The 13,188-nt window shown below is 35.0% G+C and overlaps 1 protein-coding gene across 13 annotated transcripts in view; it reads left to right on the top strand.

Moving 5' to 3' along the window:
• Positions 1-13,188, top strand: part of LOC116862506 (intraflagellar transport protein 80 homolog) — a 117,374-nt gene that overhangs the window by 43,537 nt on the left and 60,649 nt on the right. For all 13 annotated transcript variants that reach the window (XM_032849827.1, XM_032849833.1, XM_032849836.1 and 10 more), the window contains 2 exons: positions 348-437; positions 1,179-1,316. In XM_032849827.1, the coding sequence (XP_032705718.1) occupies positions 348-437; positions 1,179-1,316 (228 nt within the window). The remainder of the gene's footprint in view (positions 1-347; positions 438-1,178; positions 1,317-13,188) is intronic.

The following is a 13,188-nucleotide window of genomic DNA, read 5'->3' on the forward strand; positions in this document are numbered from 1 at the left end:
CACACACATGTCAAGCTTGGAATTCTTCAATAGCAAGAGATTTTCCATCTGGAGTCCAGGCAATTGAGATTTATAAGGAAGTAAGCTATATAGTGGATGTCATAATCCTAAGTGTTTTCTTTACTTTAAATTAGAAATGAAACAAGCAAATGAGGTTATGCGTAACAGCTATCAAAGGAAAATGGGAATCTCCAAAGACAGGATAAGAGAATCATTAGAGAGGCAAACTGTCTTTTCTTTAAAAAAAAAAAAAAAAAAAAAAAAAAAAAAAAAGCAAAACAAAACTTTCTAGTGCTCTTGAAGGTATAATTAAATCTTTTTTTTTTTTTTTTTTTTTTCCCTCATAGTGGAAAGCTCATGATGGCATTATTCTAAAAGTAGATTGGAACTCTGTCAATGATCTGATTTTGTCTGCTGGTGAGGACTGTAAATATAAGGTATATGATTTTTTCATTTATCATCTGGTTGAAGGAATTAAATTTAGGTGAAAAGTATTTAGCAAATAAGAATATTCTTTTAGTCTTTCACTTTAGCTGTATCTTTTAACTCAAATGATTTGGCAAATTGTTATTTTATAATTTTAAGTGGTATTTTAAAGTGTTGACTTTCTCATTGACCTATCTTACTGACCTATAGAACTTGATTTAATGAGCAGGAACATAAAGAAAACTCCTGGTTTTACTGGTTATTTAAATTAACTCAAGTGAAGTTTTAAAAATCAATCTTACTGGTTTATTGAACGTTGTTCAGCTTCAGACCAAAATAATTTATACTATAAATAAGATTTAATGTAACTGGAGTTAGAGGAAATTTAACTGAAATAAATACTTTTAGGTGAAGTTGATAGAGCACTTACTGACCAAAAATTTTAAGCAAAAAATTGAATATTTCAAAACTTTGTTTAATTTAAAAGGACTCAAAATGTATAGGTTGTATGATTAAACAAAGATTTAGTGAAATTGGAAAATTATTACAATGTTATAAAAATTTTTTTGAGATATTTAGGTTTTAAAGAATACAGCTTCCCCCCCCCCTTATGTGATAGTAAAGACATTTAGTTAGTACTATTATAAAGTGTTGATTTCTAAATCTCTAATTGATACCTTACTGTTAGGACAAACTTTTTTGTAATAATATGGTGACTGTTGTAAAAGATTTTTAAAACTTTGTTTTTTTAGGTATGGGATAGTTATGGCCGCCCTTTGTATAATTCACAACCTCACGAGCATCCTATTACCTCAGTTGCCTGGGCTCCAGATGGAGAGTTATTTGCTGTCGGATCGTTTCATACTTTACGTTTGTGTGATAAAACTGGGGTAAGTTATAATGGTGAACAATCACAGATGTACTGTCATAAATGTGATTATGCATAACACACCTGGTTCTCAATCTTTAAAAAAAATTTTCAGTGAATGCGTTTGACTGCATCTTTCTGATTTGCCTTCTAAATATACTAGTTCAGTCAATTCCAGATTTATGGGACCATATAAACTCTAAGTTGAATTTGAAGAATGGGTACATTCTCTATTATTTGTCTTTCTGGAAATACTGATTTTAAGCATGATTATAGAAGATGGTGAAGTAGCTAAAGTATTAAAATTTATACCCAATCAACATGGAGAGTTCAGTTTTTGAACTTTTTTTTAAACTGTCAATATGTTTCATATAGAAATTTTAGTTGCATGTTTTTGGCATGGAATTAATAGTAAGTTTTAAAAATGATCATTTTTAAACCAAAGGAGTTGGGTTTTTGTCAAGAATTCATGTTTGCATACATGGGGGACCTTTTCCTCACAAGAGAGTGTATATACCCTTCTTTGTACAAATTCTGTTTAGAACCTAAACAAACAGCCAAGCTCAGCAACATTCACCCATTGAACTTGAATAATGAGTTACTTCATCAGAGTGTTCCAGAAGCCACCGAGTGATGAGTGGGGTTATTCTGTGCTATTCCTAACTAAGAGGAAATCACACAATTGTTCTGTGGCTTATTTTCCTTGAATGTAAACCAGGACCATTAAGTTAGAATTATTGAAGTTTTATAAATGATCTGCTTTGTAAGTTTTCTGTCACATAAAATATGAAGTCTGGCTTCATATGGCTTCAAAATATGCCTGGCTTTAGAAGCTCTCTGAACTGTAATAACATAAAATCCATTCAGTCTTTCCCTCACAACTCCCTAATTTGTATCTGTGCTCAAATTAGGCTCATGAATCCTCTCCGACCCTAACATCCTCACTCATCTTTTCCTTTCTGTGGAATGCTCTCACCGCTGTTTTATACTTACTGAATTCTACCCATTCTTTAAGGCCCATCTTGTGTTTAACTTCATTTCCTCATACCTTCCACAGGTATTTATCTGTTTTTCTAACTTCCTCTCATATAAAGTCTCTCTTTTTTTAGTTATAAATTAGGATGTTGTATCAGATAATCTCATTTTCATCCAATATTTCAGTGATGATTCTAAGTCTATAGAATATGTACACATTCTCACAATGTATTATGCTTTTATATTTTCCATTTTCATTTTATGTATGTTATTGTTGGCTCCCTAGATAGTTTATAAGATTCCATAGGTCAATGGTTTCTATTATCTATATAACACAGTAGATACTCAATAATTCACTTATAAGTCGATTTAAGCATGATAATTTTAAATTGCCATTTTGGGGTACTTGGGTGGTTTAGTTGAATATCTGACTCTTGGTTTCAGCTCAGGTCATGATCTCAGGGTCCTGAGATCCAGCCCTGTGTCAAGGTCTATGCTCAGTGGGGAGTCTGCTTGAGGATTCTCTCTCTCTGCCCTGCTTATGCTTGCTCTCTCTCTCTTTTTAAAATTAATAGATAAGGGTGCCTGGGTGGCTCAGTCTGTTTAAACATTTGCCTTCTGCTCAGGTCATGATTCCAGGGTCTTCGGATCCACTTCTGCGTCAGACTCCCTGTTCAGTGGGAGTCTGCCGCTCCCTCTCTCTCTACCCCTCCCTCCTGCTCATGCGGTCTCTCTCTGTGTAGCTCTCTCTCTCTCAAATAAATAAATAAAATCTTGAAAAAATAGACAAATCTTTAAATTGCCATTTTGATGAAAATATTTAAAAATTTAAAAATGTGGGGTGTTGAGTTGATTTGAATAACTGAATTAAAGTTTTACTTTATTAAACACCAAGCCTGTTTCTAGAATGTTAACTATTCTGGAAAAGTAAACTTTCTAAAAGGATTTTTCTTTTACCTTATTCAGACTGAAGAATTGTAACAGTTTTTTAAGGATTTGAGATTAGCATTTATATATATTTTCTTTTATTCAATAGACATCACATGTATACTGCTCATAAGAGTATTTTAGAAACTGGTGATAGAGAGATGTAAAGATTTTCACTCAAGTTGTTGACAGTCTAGTATAGAATCAGGCTATAAGATTCATAGTACAATGTGACAAATGCTATGCAGGAGGATTATTTTGTGCAAGCACTATGAAGGTGTGGAAGAGCTTAGTTCTGCCTGTGAATATTGATTGGAGAGCTGAGGCTTGAAGAATTAGTAGTTCTTCAAGGAGACAAGTTGGGAGATGAGAGTTGCAGTCAGAAGGAACCTTTGGGTATCCAAGTATGGTGCCTTTTATGCAAGATTTTGCATGGGATAGTACCAGGAGATAACACCGAAAAGATATTCTTGGACCAGATCTATGTTTGCCCTGTAAAAGAGTCTAACGTTTAAAAATCAAATTATTTTCTGTGAAGCACTCCTAGGAGTTGCTGTAGGGTAGAAAGGAGGTGAGGAGGCTGAGCTCCTGGTCATTCTTTCCAGCTGCAACCAGAAACGCTCTGCATTAATCAGTTTTTCTCTTTGAGCATCCAATATTAGACTTCCTTTGAACAGCTAAAATAATGAAATTGAAAAACTGGTATGTTAGTCAGTAGAAAGCCACAGATGGTGGCTAGTGACATGATAATATTCAAATATTGGAAATATTGCTTTGGTATCAAAGGAACAGTGGTACAGGAGAGGGAACAGAACATGCAAAGGCAAGGATTTATAGTCTGTTAGAAAAATTAAAAGAGATTGGAGTTTATTTTCAGGCAGTAGTGAGCCACTGATTCATTTTAAGTAGTAACCTTATTAGATTTAGCATTTTTAGGGAAATGTATTCTGAGATCAGCAGGGAGATTTCTAATTGGATAATTCTTGTTGACCTATCTTCAAGTTACTAATCCTTTCATTGGTTATCTTCAATCCTTTCATAAGCCTGTCCAGTGAATTTTAATTTCTGATATTGTATTTTGTACTTCTAGAACTTCCATTTGGTTATTCTTTCATAGTTCTTATATCTCTGCTGAGATTTTCTCTGTTGTTACAGTGTTCAAAATGATATTTTCCAGTAAGGTCTTGGTTATAATATCGTCTTTAAAATCATTATCTGCTAATTCTAGCATTTTGTCATCAATTGCCTTTTTTCTTGTGTCATTTTTCTTGTGTATTTGCATAACTAGTAATTTTGAATTGTATTCTGAACATTGTGAACAATACATAGTAAAGATTCTAGATTCTGTTATGTTTCTCTAAAGAGCACTGACTTCATGTGTGTGTTAACAGGCAGTTACCTTGACTAAACTCAAACTTTAGTCTCTGTCTTTTTTCTGGTGGAATGATGAAGTCCCTGTGGCCTTTTTCTTTCTGGAGTTTTCTCGTCTGTTTCCATCTGCATGGTCAGTGAGCTTTATCCTCTGATTTCTTGGCCAGTGACAGCAAGTTTCTATCTGAGATTTAGCCACAATTCCTGGCACCAATTAGGGTCTGTTCTTAGATAAAAGGTTGTAAAAAAATGGAAATTTACTCAATACTGTTTCCTTTTGTCAACCATTGACTCCTCTCAAGTTTCTGCCTGCTTTTTTTAAAAGCAGCTTTATTGAGACATAATTTATATACTATAATTTTACCCATTTAAAGTACACAGTTCAGTGTTAAGTGTATTCATAGGGCAGCCACCACACTCTAATTTTAGAAATTGTTCGTCTTCTCTAAAAGGAGTCTCATACTCATTACTATCAATCCCTATTTCTCCCTATCCAGCTCCCAGCCTCTGGCAACTACTACTCACCTTTCTTTTTCTATGGATTTCCCTATTCAGGCCATTTCACATAAATGGATTAATACAGTATGTGGTTTTCTGTGACTGGCTTCTTTCACTTAGTATAATGTTTTCAAGGTTCATCCACATTGTTTCATTCATCAGTACTTCATTCCTTTTTTATGAACAAATAGTATTCCATTATATGAATATAACATATTATGTTTATCCATTCCAAATGTATCAAATTTTGGTTATTATGAATAATGCTACTAAGAATGTATATAAGTCTGTACAGACATGTTTTCATTTCTTTGGGTTTACTTAGGAATGAAATTACTAGGTTAAATAGTAACTCTATCTTTATAACTTTGTGAGGAACTACCAAACTGCTTTCCAGAGTAGCTGTCTGTCTGCTTTTGATTGCTTTCCAGTCTTCAAGTAGTTGTTTTATTTCTTGTCTGAAGTGACTAGGTGTTATTTGTGAGAAGGCTAATCTGATAGTAGCCCGTTCTACCACTATCATTCCTTACATATCAAGTTTATTTAAAGTAATTGATCACGAATTTTAAAACATTAGATCTGCATACTTGAGGGTTATGCTGACTACTGCAATGATTCTCAAAGTAGAGGGGAGGAGGAGAGCTATCTGCTAGAGATTCTCTGTTCAAGAAATTGCGAAAATGACATGGAAAATAGCGAAATAACATGACTTAGCCAGTTCACAAAACAAATGCCAAGTGACCAGTAAGAACATGAAAGGATGTTCAATTTAACTAATATATAGTATAAAATAAATGATGTGTTTTACCTAATAGATTGGAAAGATTAATAATGACTTAAAAGCCTCAGATTCACTCAAGTAGAAGGAAATGAGCTATCTCATTTCTCACTGTTGGTGGGAACGTGGGCTGATTCAACCTTTTTAAAGGGTAGTTTGAAAATACATTTCCAATGTCAGATGTATATATCCCTTGACCTAGTAATCTCACCTCTAGGAATTTTCTCTAAAGAGATCATTGTACAAGTACACAAAGATGTATGCATAACAATTTCATCACGTAGTTGTTATAATAATAAAAATTAGAAATAAATGTCCATAGGACTGATTAGGTTATTATTTGATCATACCTAAACTGGAATACCCTTAATTCCCATTAAAAATGGGAAGAGGAGATTATGTTTAATAATCTGGAAAGATATCCATTGGTTAAGTTATTTAGTGAAAAGACCAGGTTATAGGAGAAAATGTCATTCTGTAATTCCACTTGTGTAAAATTGTATACTCATATCTTTAACTATGTGGATAAAGATGTACCCAGAACTGTATTTGGGTCGTCTTTTCCTTCTTCATATGACTTTTTTTTTAGTGTGAACTTTAACTCAATGACTATGTATCAATTGTACAGATACAGTAAAGGTTTTTAAAAAGTTCTTCAGGGAGGGCACTTGGGTGGCTCAGTCATTAAGTGTCTGCCTTTGGCTCATGTTATGATCCCGGGGTCCTGGGATTGAGCCCCACATCGGGCTCCCTGCTCAGCAGGGAGTCTGCTTCTCCCTCTCCCTCTGCTGCTTCCCCCACTTATGTGCTCACATACACTCTCTCTCTCTCTCTTTCTCTAAAATAAGTAAATAAAATCTTAAAAAAAACAAGACAAATGACTATGGCCCCAAAAAAGCAACAATAGCAAACCCTGGGGAGGGAGGAGAATCTAATTTCCAGAATTACCACATTATAATATTCAAAATGTCCATTTTCTTTTTTTTTTAAGATTATTTATTTATTTATTTATTTATTTATTATTATTTTTTAAAGATTTTGTTTATTTATTTGACAGAGATCACAAGTAGGCAGAGAGGCAGGCTGGGGGGGGGGAAGCAGGCTCCCTGCTGAACAGAAAGCCTGATGCAGGGCTTGATCCCAGGACCCTGAGATCATGACCTGAGCCGAAGGCAGAGGCTTTAACCCACTAAGCCACGCAGGTGCCCCCAAAATGTTAATTTTCAACAAAAAAATTACAAGTCATACAAAAGAGGCAGGGAAGTTTGGTCCATTCACAAGAAAGAAAAATCAAAAATAGAAACCATCCCTAAGAAAGCCCAGCATTGGATTTATTAGACAAAGAGTTTAAGTATGCTTGAAGTGCTAAATAAAACCACAGATAAAGAATTACCGAAACCAGGGGCTCTGGCTGGCACAGTCAGTTAAGCATCTGACTCTTGGTTTTGGTTCAGGTCATGAACCAAATGTTGTGAGATCAAGTCCCACATCCTGCTCCATGTTTAGTGGGGAGTCTAGTCTGCTTGGGATTCTCTCTCTCCCTCTCCTTTGTACCTCTCAACCCCTGTCCAAGCGTACTTGCTCTCTCTAAAATAATAGAAATAAATTTTTTAAAATTAATTTATTTCTTTTCAGCATAACAGAATTCATTGTTTATGCACCACACCCAGTGCTCCATGCAATACGTGCCCTCCATAATACCCACCACCTGGCTCCCCCAACCTCCCACTCCCTGCCCCTTCAAAACCCTCAGGTTGTTTTTCAGAGTCCATAGTCTCTCATGGTTCATCTCCCCTTCCAATTTCCCTCAACTCCCTTCTCCTCTCCATCTCCCCATGTCCTCCGTGTTATTTGTTATGCTCCACAAATAAGTGAAACCATGTGATAATCAACTCTCTCTGCTTGACTTACTTCACTGAGCATAATCTCTTCCAGTCCCATCCATGTTGGTACAAAAATTGGGTATTCATCCTTTCTGATGGAGGCATACATAATACTCCATAGTGTATATGGACCACATCTTCCTTATCCATTCGTCCATTGAAGGGCATCTGGGTTCTTTCCACAGTTTGGTGACCGTGGCCATTGCTGCTATAAACATTGGGATACGGATGGCCCTTCTTTTCACTACATCTGTATCTTTGGGGTAGTAGTGCAATTGCAGGGTCATAGGGAAGCTCTGTTTTTAATTTCTTAAGGAATCTCCACACTGTTCTCCAAAGTGGCTGCACCAACTTGCACTCCCACCAACAGTGTAAGAGGGTTCCCCTTTCTCCACATGCTCTCCAACACACGTTGTTTCCTGTCTTGCTAATTTTGGCCATTCTAAGTGGTGTAAGGTGGTATCTCAATGTGGTTTTAATTTGAATCTCCCTGATGGCTAGTGATGATGAACATTTTTTCATGTGTCTGATAGCCATTTGTATGTCTTCATTGGAGAAGTGTCTGTTCATGTCTTCTGCCCATTTTTTGACATGATTATCTGTTTTGTGCGTGTTGAGTTTGGGAAGTTCTTTATAGATCCTAGATATCAACCTTTTGTCTGTACTGTCAATTTGCAAATATCTTCTCCCATTCCGTGGGTTGCCTCTTTGTTTTGTTGACTGTTTCCTTTGTTGTGCAGAAGCTCTTGATCTTGAAGTCCCAAAAGTTCATTTTCGCTTTTGTTTCCTTTTCCTTTGGAGACCTATCTTGAAAGAAGTTGCTGTGGCTGATATCGGAGAGGTTACTGCCTATGTTCTCCTCTAGGATTCTGATGGATTCCTGTCTCACGTTGAGGTCTTTTATCCATTTCGAGTTTATCTTTGTGTATGGCGTAAGAGAATGGTCGAGTTTCATTCTTCTACATATAGCTGTCCAATTTTCCCAGCACCATTTATTGAAGAGACTGTCTTTTTTCCACTGTATATTTTTTCCCGTTTTGTCAAAGATTATTTGACCATAGAGTTGAGGGCCCATGTCTGGTCCATATCTACTCTGTTCCACTGGTCTATGTGTCTTTTTTTATGCCAGTACCATGCTGTCTTGGTGATCACAGCTTTGTAGTAAAGCTTGAAATCAGGTAACGTGATGCCGCCAGTTTTATTTTTGTTTTTCAACATTTCCTTAGCAATTTGGGGTCTCTTCTGATTCCATACAAATTTTAGGATTATTCGCTCTAGCTCTTTGAAAAATAATGGTGGAATTTTGATCGGAATGGCATTAAAGGTATAGATTGCTCTAGGCAGTATAGACATTTTAACAATGTTTATTCTTCCAATCCAAGAGCATGGAATGGTCTTCCATCTTTTTGTGTCTAGAAATAAATTTTTTAAAGAAAAAAAACAGAAGAACAAAGTCTAAACAGAAAATATCAATAGAGAAATTATAAAAAGGAATCAAATAGATTATCTTGAACTGAAAAAAAATGAGCAAAGTCTAAACAGAAAATATCAATAGAGAAATTATAAAAAGGAATCAAATAGATTATCTTGAACTGAAAAAAAATGAGCAAAGAATAAAAAGTATATCGCAAATATCTGCAGAACCCAAAAATATGATCAGTCTCTTCATGATACAAATAAAAATCACAGTGTAATGCCACTTTGTAAGGAGACCCAGGGAAAATGGGTCTCCTTACAAAGCGGTGAAGGGTGTATTAAGTGGTACAACTTTTCTCAAGTATAATTTGGCAAAATCTATCTAGATCCTTGAAACTTTGACACCACTATTATCCTTTCAAGGAAGTTTAAAGATGCATTGCATATTCATTTGTTCATTTATTTTCATATTCATTCATTCCTTCATGAATATTTATTGTGTCTATTACATGCCAGGCACTTGCCCTAGGTGTTAAAGAAACAGCAATAAACAAAATAAATTCTCTGCTCTCTAGAGTTTTCATTCCAGCAGATGAAAAGCTATACACAAACAAATAAACAGAATCAATATATAATATGTTAAGTGATAATAAATGACATAAAAAAATAAGGCTAGGTAAGGAAGATGGCATTATTTTAGGTGAGGTGGTCAGGGAATTTCATAAACTAAATATACAGTATTGAGTTGTTAGTAAAATAAATTATGGTACAAGTAAATTACTTATGAAATAAAAATTAAAATCCATAGTACCATAATTTTCCCCTTTATTTGATAATAAAATTTTTTAACTTTGATTTTTAATAAACACATTATTCAAATACATGAAATAGATACTTTCAAGTTAAATTAGTTAGTATTAAGAAATATACAGAATATATTATTGAATTGCATTATGTTACATTAAATGGAACAGAATTCAAGGGAAAAGATACCTTTGGCCAGATTTTTCAATTAACCTACGTTATTGCTTTTATTAATCAGCAGGTGGTGCTATTGCTTGTGTAAGACAACTTTTGCCATTTTTTTTTCACTGTTCTTGAATATTCCGTTATTATAATAAAAAGACTTCCCTCTGTTCATTCATTCTTCCATTCAATTAAAATAATTGCAGCGATTCATCACCTGCAGTAACTGGTCTTACTGCTATATGTAACTTTTCATTGTCAATTACGGATGTCAACACATACAATTTAAGATAGCCTGCAATTTCCTAATTCCTGGGATATGAGGGAGAATATTGATTTTAAAAATCATTAGTGTAACAAAGAAATGTAAGAAACTTTGCATCTATCATCTCTTCCCCCTAAACTTAATCTGTAAACACACACTTTTATGAACTGAATTCATCCGACTTGGCTAAGGATACATGCTTTTGAGAATCCTTTTAATCTAGTATATTTATATAGCAGTAGTAAAGAGAAAGGTGAGATTGGCATTTGGGAGGTGCTTTTGTAAGTTTTTACAGTTAAATCTTGTGTTTTAGTGTAAATATTTCTTGTTGCGTTTGTGGGGAACTCTGTGCCTAAGCAGTTTGACAGAATACAGGGTAAAAATGGTCTCTTCTTTTTCAAGGATGTAAAAATCCTTTAATGAATAAGTCAACACTTTATAAATGCATTCTCAGTTGTTCTCTGTATTGGCTGTGCAGTATGATGGCATATTATATTTATTTTTTTAAAGATTTTATTTACTTACTAGAGAGAGAGTATGTGAGCAGTGGGAGGGGCAGAGGGAAAGAGAGACTATCAAGGAGATTCTGTACAGAGTGTAGAGCCGGGCCGTGAGGCTCAATCCCACAACCCTCAGTTCATGACCTAAGCCGAAATCAAGAGTCAGATGCTTAATCCACTGAGCCACCTAGGCACCCCATGTTGTAATGTACTTTAATGTAGGAGTAGTATTGACATGGTTGTAGAGCCCTGGAGTCAAGATCAAGACTCCAGTGGTGAATTTACAGAGTTAAATGGGCTGAGCTAAGTGATTACCTCCTTCCTTTCAATTCCACCATTCTGCAATACTTGAAGTTTTTGAGAAAGCTACTTTAAGATTTCTAAATCTTTGGCTTTTAATTTGTTCCTTGGATTTTTCTATTTTAAAAAAGTTGAAGTCAGGGGCGCCTGGGTGGCTCAGTGGGTTAAAGCCTCTGCCTTCAGCTCAGGTCATGATTCCGGTGTCCTGGGATCAGGCCCCGAGTCGGGCTCTCTGCTCAGCGGGGAGCCTGCTTCCTCCTCTCTCTCAGCCTGCTTCTCTGCCTACTTGTGATCTCTCTCTGTGTGTCAAATAAATAAATAAAATCTTAAAAAAAAAAAAGGCTGAAGTTATGGTTGAACTCTGGGAAAGAATTCTTTGCTAAGGACACAGGCATATTTATTCATTCATTCATTTAACAAATATTGATGTGTGCTAAGCTCTCTGTGATACTCTAGCTAGTCAAAGAATAATATTCATGTATGTCCTCTAGGAGTAACTCACCCTCTATTGAGAGTACTGATATGTAAACAGATAATTAAATAACATGGTTATTTAATGGCAAAGATTATAATTGTTGTGGGAGAATGGAGAAGGAATAGAGTATTGGCAAGTTTTTAGGTATGTCTGTACTTAGAATGAGACTAAATTTGGTTTAAGTAAGGTTTCTCTCTGGTCAATTATCTTAAAAACATTAAAATGTGGGTTTTTAAAAAAAATAACTAGAGCTCTTTTTTTAACCAATAAGCACAAATTTGATATTGCTTTTTTCTGATTTTGGTACCTAAAAATCTAAATTTAATTATCTCTGTCTAGAAGCACAGAACTTCACTTCCGTTGACAAATGTTCTTTATGTGTACATATGCTAAAATCATGCAAAAGCTCCTGTTACACATGGACCAGTCCACTAACTCCTTCTACACAATATGTCATTGTTCCTCCACCCTCCATTTGGAGAAGTGGTATAATTTCCTCTTTTGCTATCTCTCTCATAGTATCTTCTGCATAAAAAAATACCTCATAAACTAAACTCCAATATTCACACATTCTGATTAGTTAGCACTAGAAATCAGTCATGTAAAAATTTTAAATCCTTTATTTTGATTTAAGGAAAGATGTTATTTCCTTTTATTTAATCATTTTTAGTTAAATTATCTTTCCTTTCTGAACCTCTTTCCTTTTTATTTATTTTTTTAAAGATTTTATTTATTTGAGAGAGAGAGCATGAGAGGGGAGAGGGTCAGAAGGAGAAGCAGACTCCTGCTGAGCAGGGAGTCTGATGAGGGGCTCCATCCCAGGACTCCAGGATCATGACCTGAGCCGAAGGCAGCTGCTTAACCAACTGAGCCACCCAGGTGCCCCCCTCTTCCCTTTTTGAAGAAATTCTATAGATTTTTTTCCCAGACCATTAGGGCATATTAGTATCATCTGTTTAGTATTATCTGTTTAAATTTTAATAATCTAAAATTGATCCTTAAGGATTTTCCCCTCAGGATTCTAAGATGTTCATATTTTCTCTAAGGAAGATTCTGTTTAAGAGTCTAATTTTTTCATACCATCAGGAAATATTCACGAAAAAAATAGCTTGCTTTTTCTTAATAAAGACGTGCCTCAGAGATTTTGTAGGCTTGGTTCCAGACCACTGCAATAAAGCGAATATCAGAATATAGCAAGCAAAATGCAACTCTTTATTTCCCAATGCATGTAAAAGTTATGTTTGCACTACGTTGTAGTCTGTTAAGTGTGCAATAGCATTATGCCTAAAAAAATATTTATATACCTTAATTAAAAAATACTTCATGCTAAAAAAGACTAATCATCATCTGAGCTTTCAGTGAGTCATAATCTTTGCTGGTAGAGGGTTTTGCTTTAGTGTGGATGGCTGCTGATTGATTAGGATTGTGGTTGCTGTCTTATATGGACTTGGTTCATGGTGCCCCAAAACAATTACAATAATAACATCACTGATCACAGTTCACTGTAACACATATAATAATATTGAGAAAGTTTGAAATA

The sequence above is a fragment of the Lontra canadensis genome, unplaced genomic scaffold, assembly GCF_010015895.1.
Source record: "Lontra canadensis isolate GAN:19392208 unplaced genomic scaffold, GSC_riverotter_1.0 scaffold250, whole genome shotgun sequence".
NCBI lineage: Eukaryota > Metazoa > Chordata > Mammalia > Carnivora > Mustelidae > Lontra > Lontra canadensis.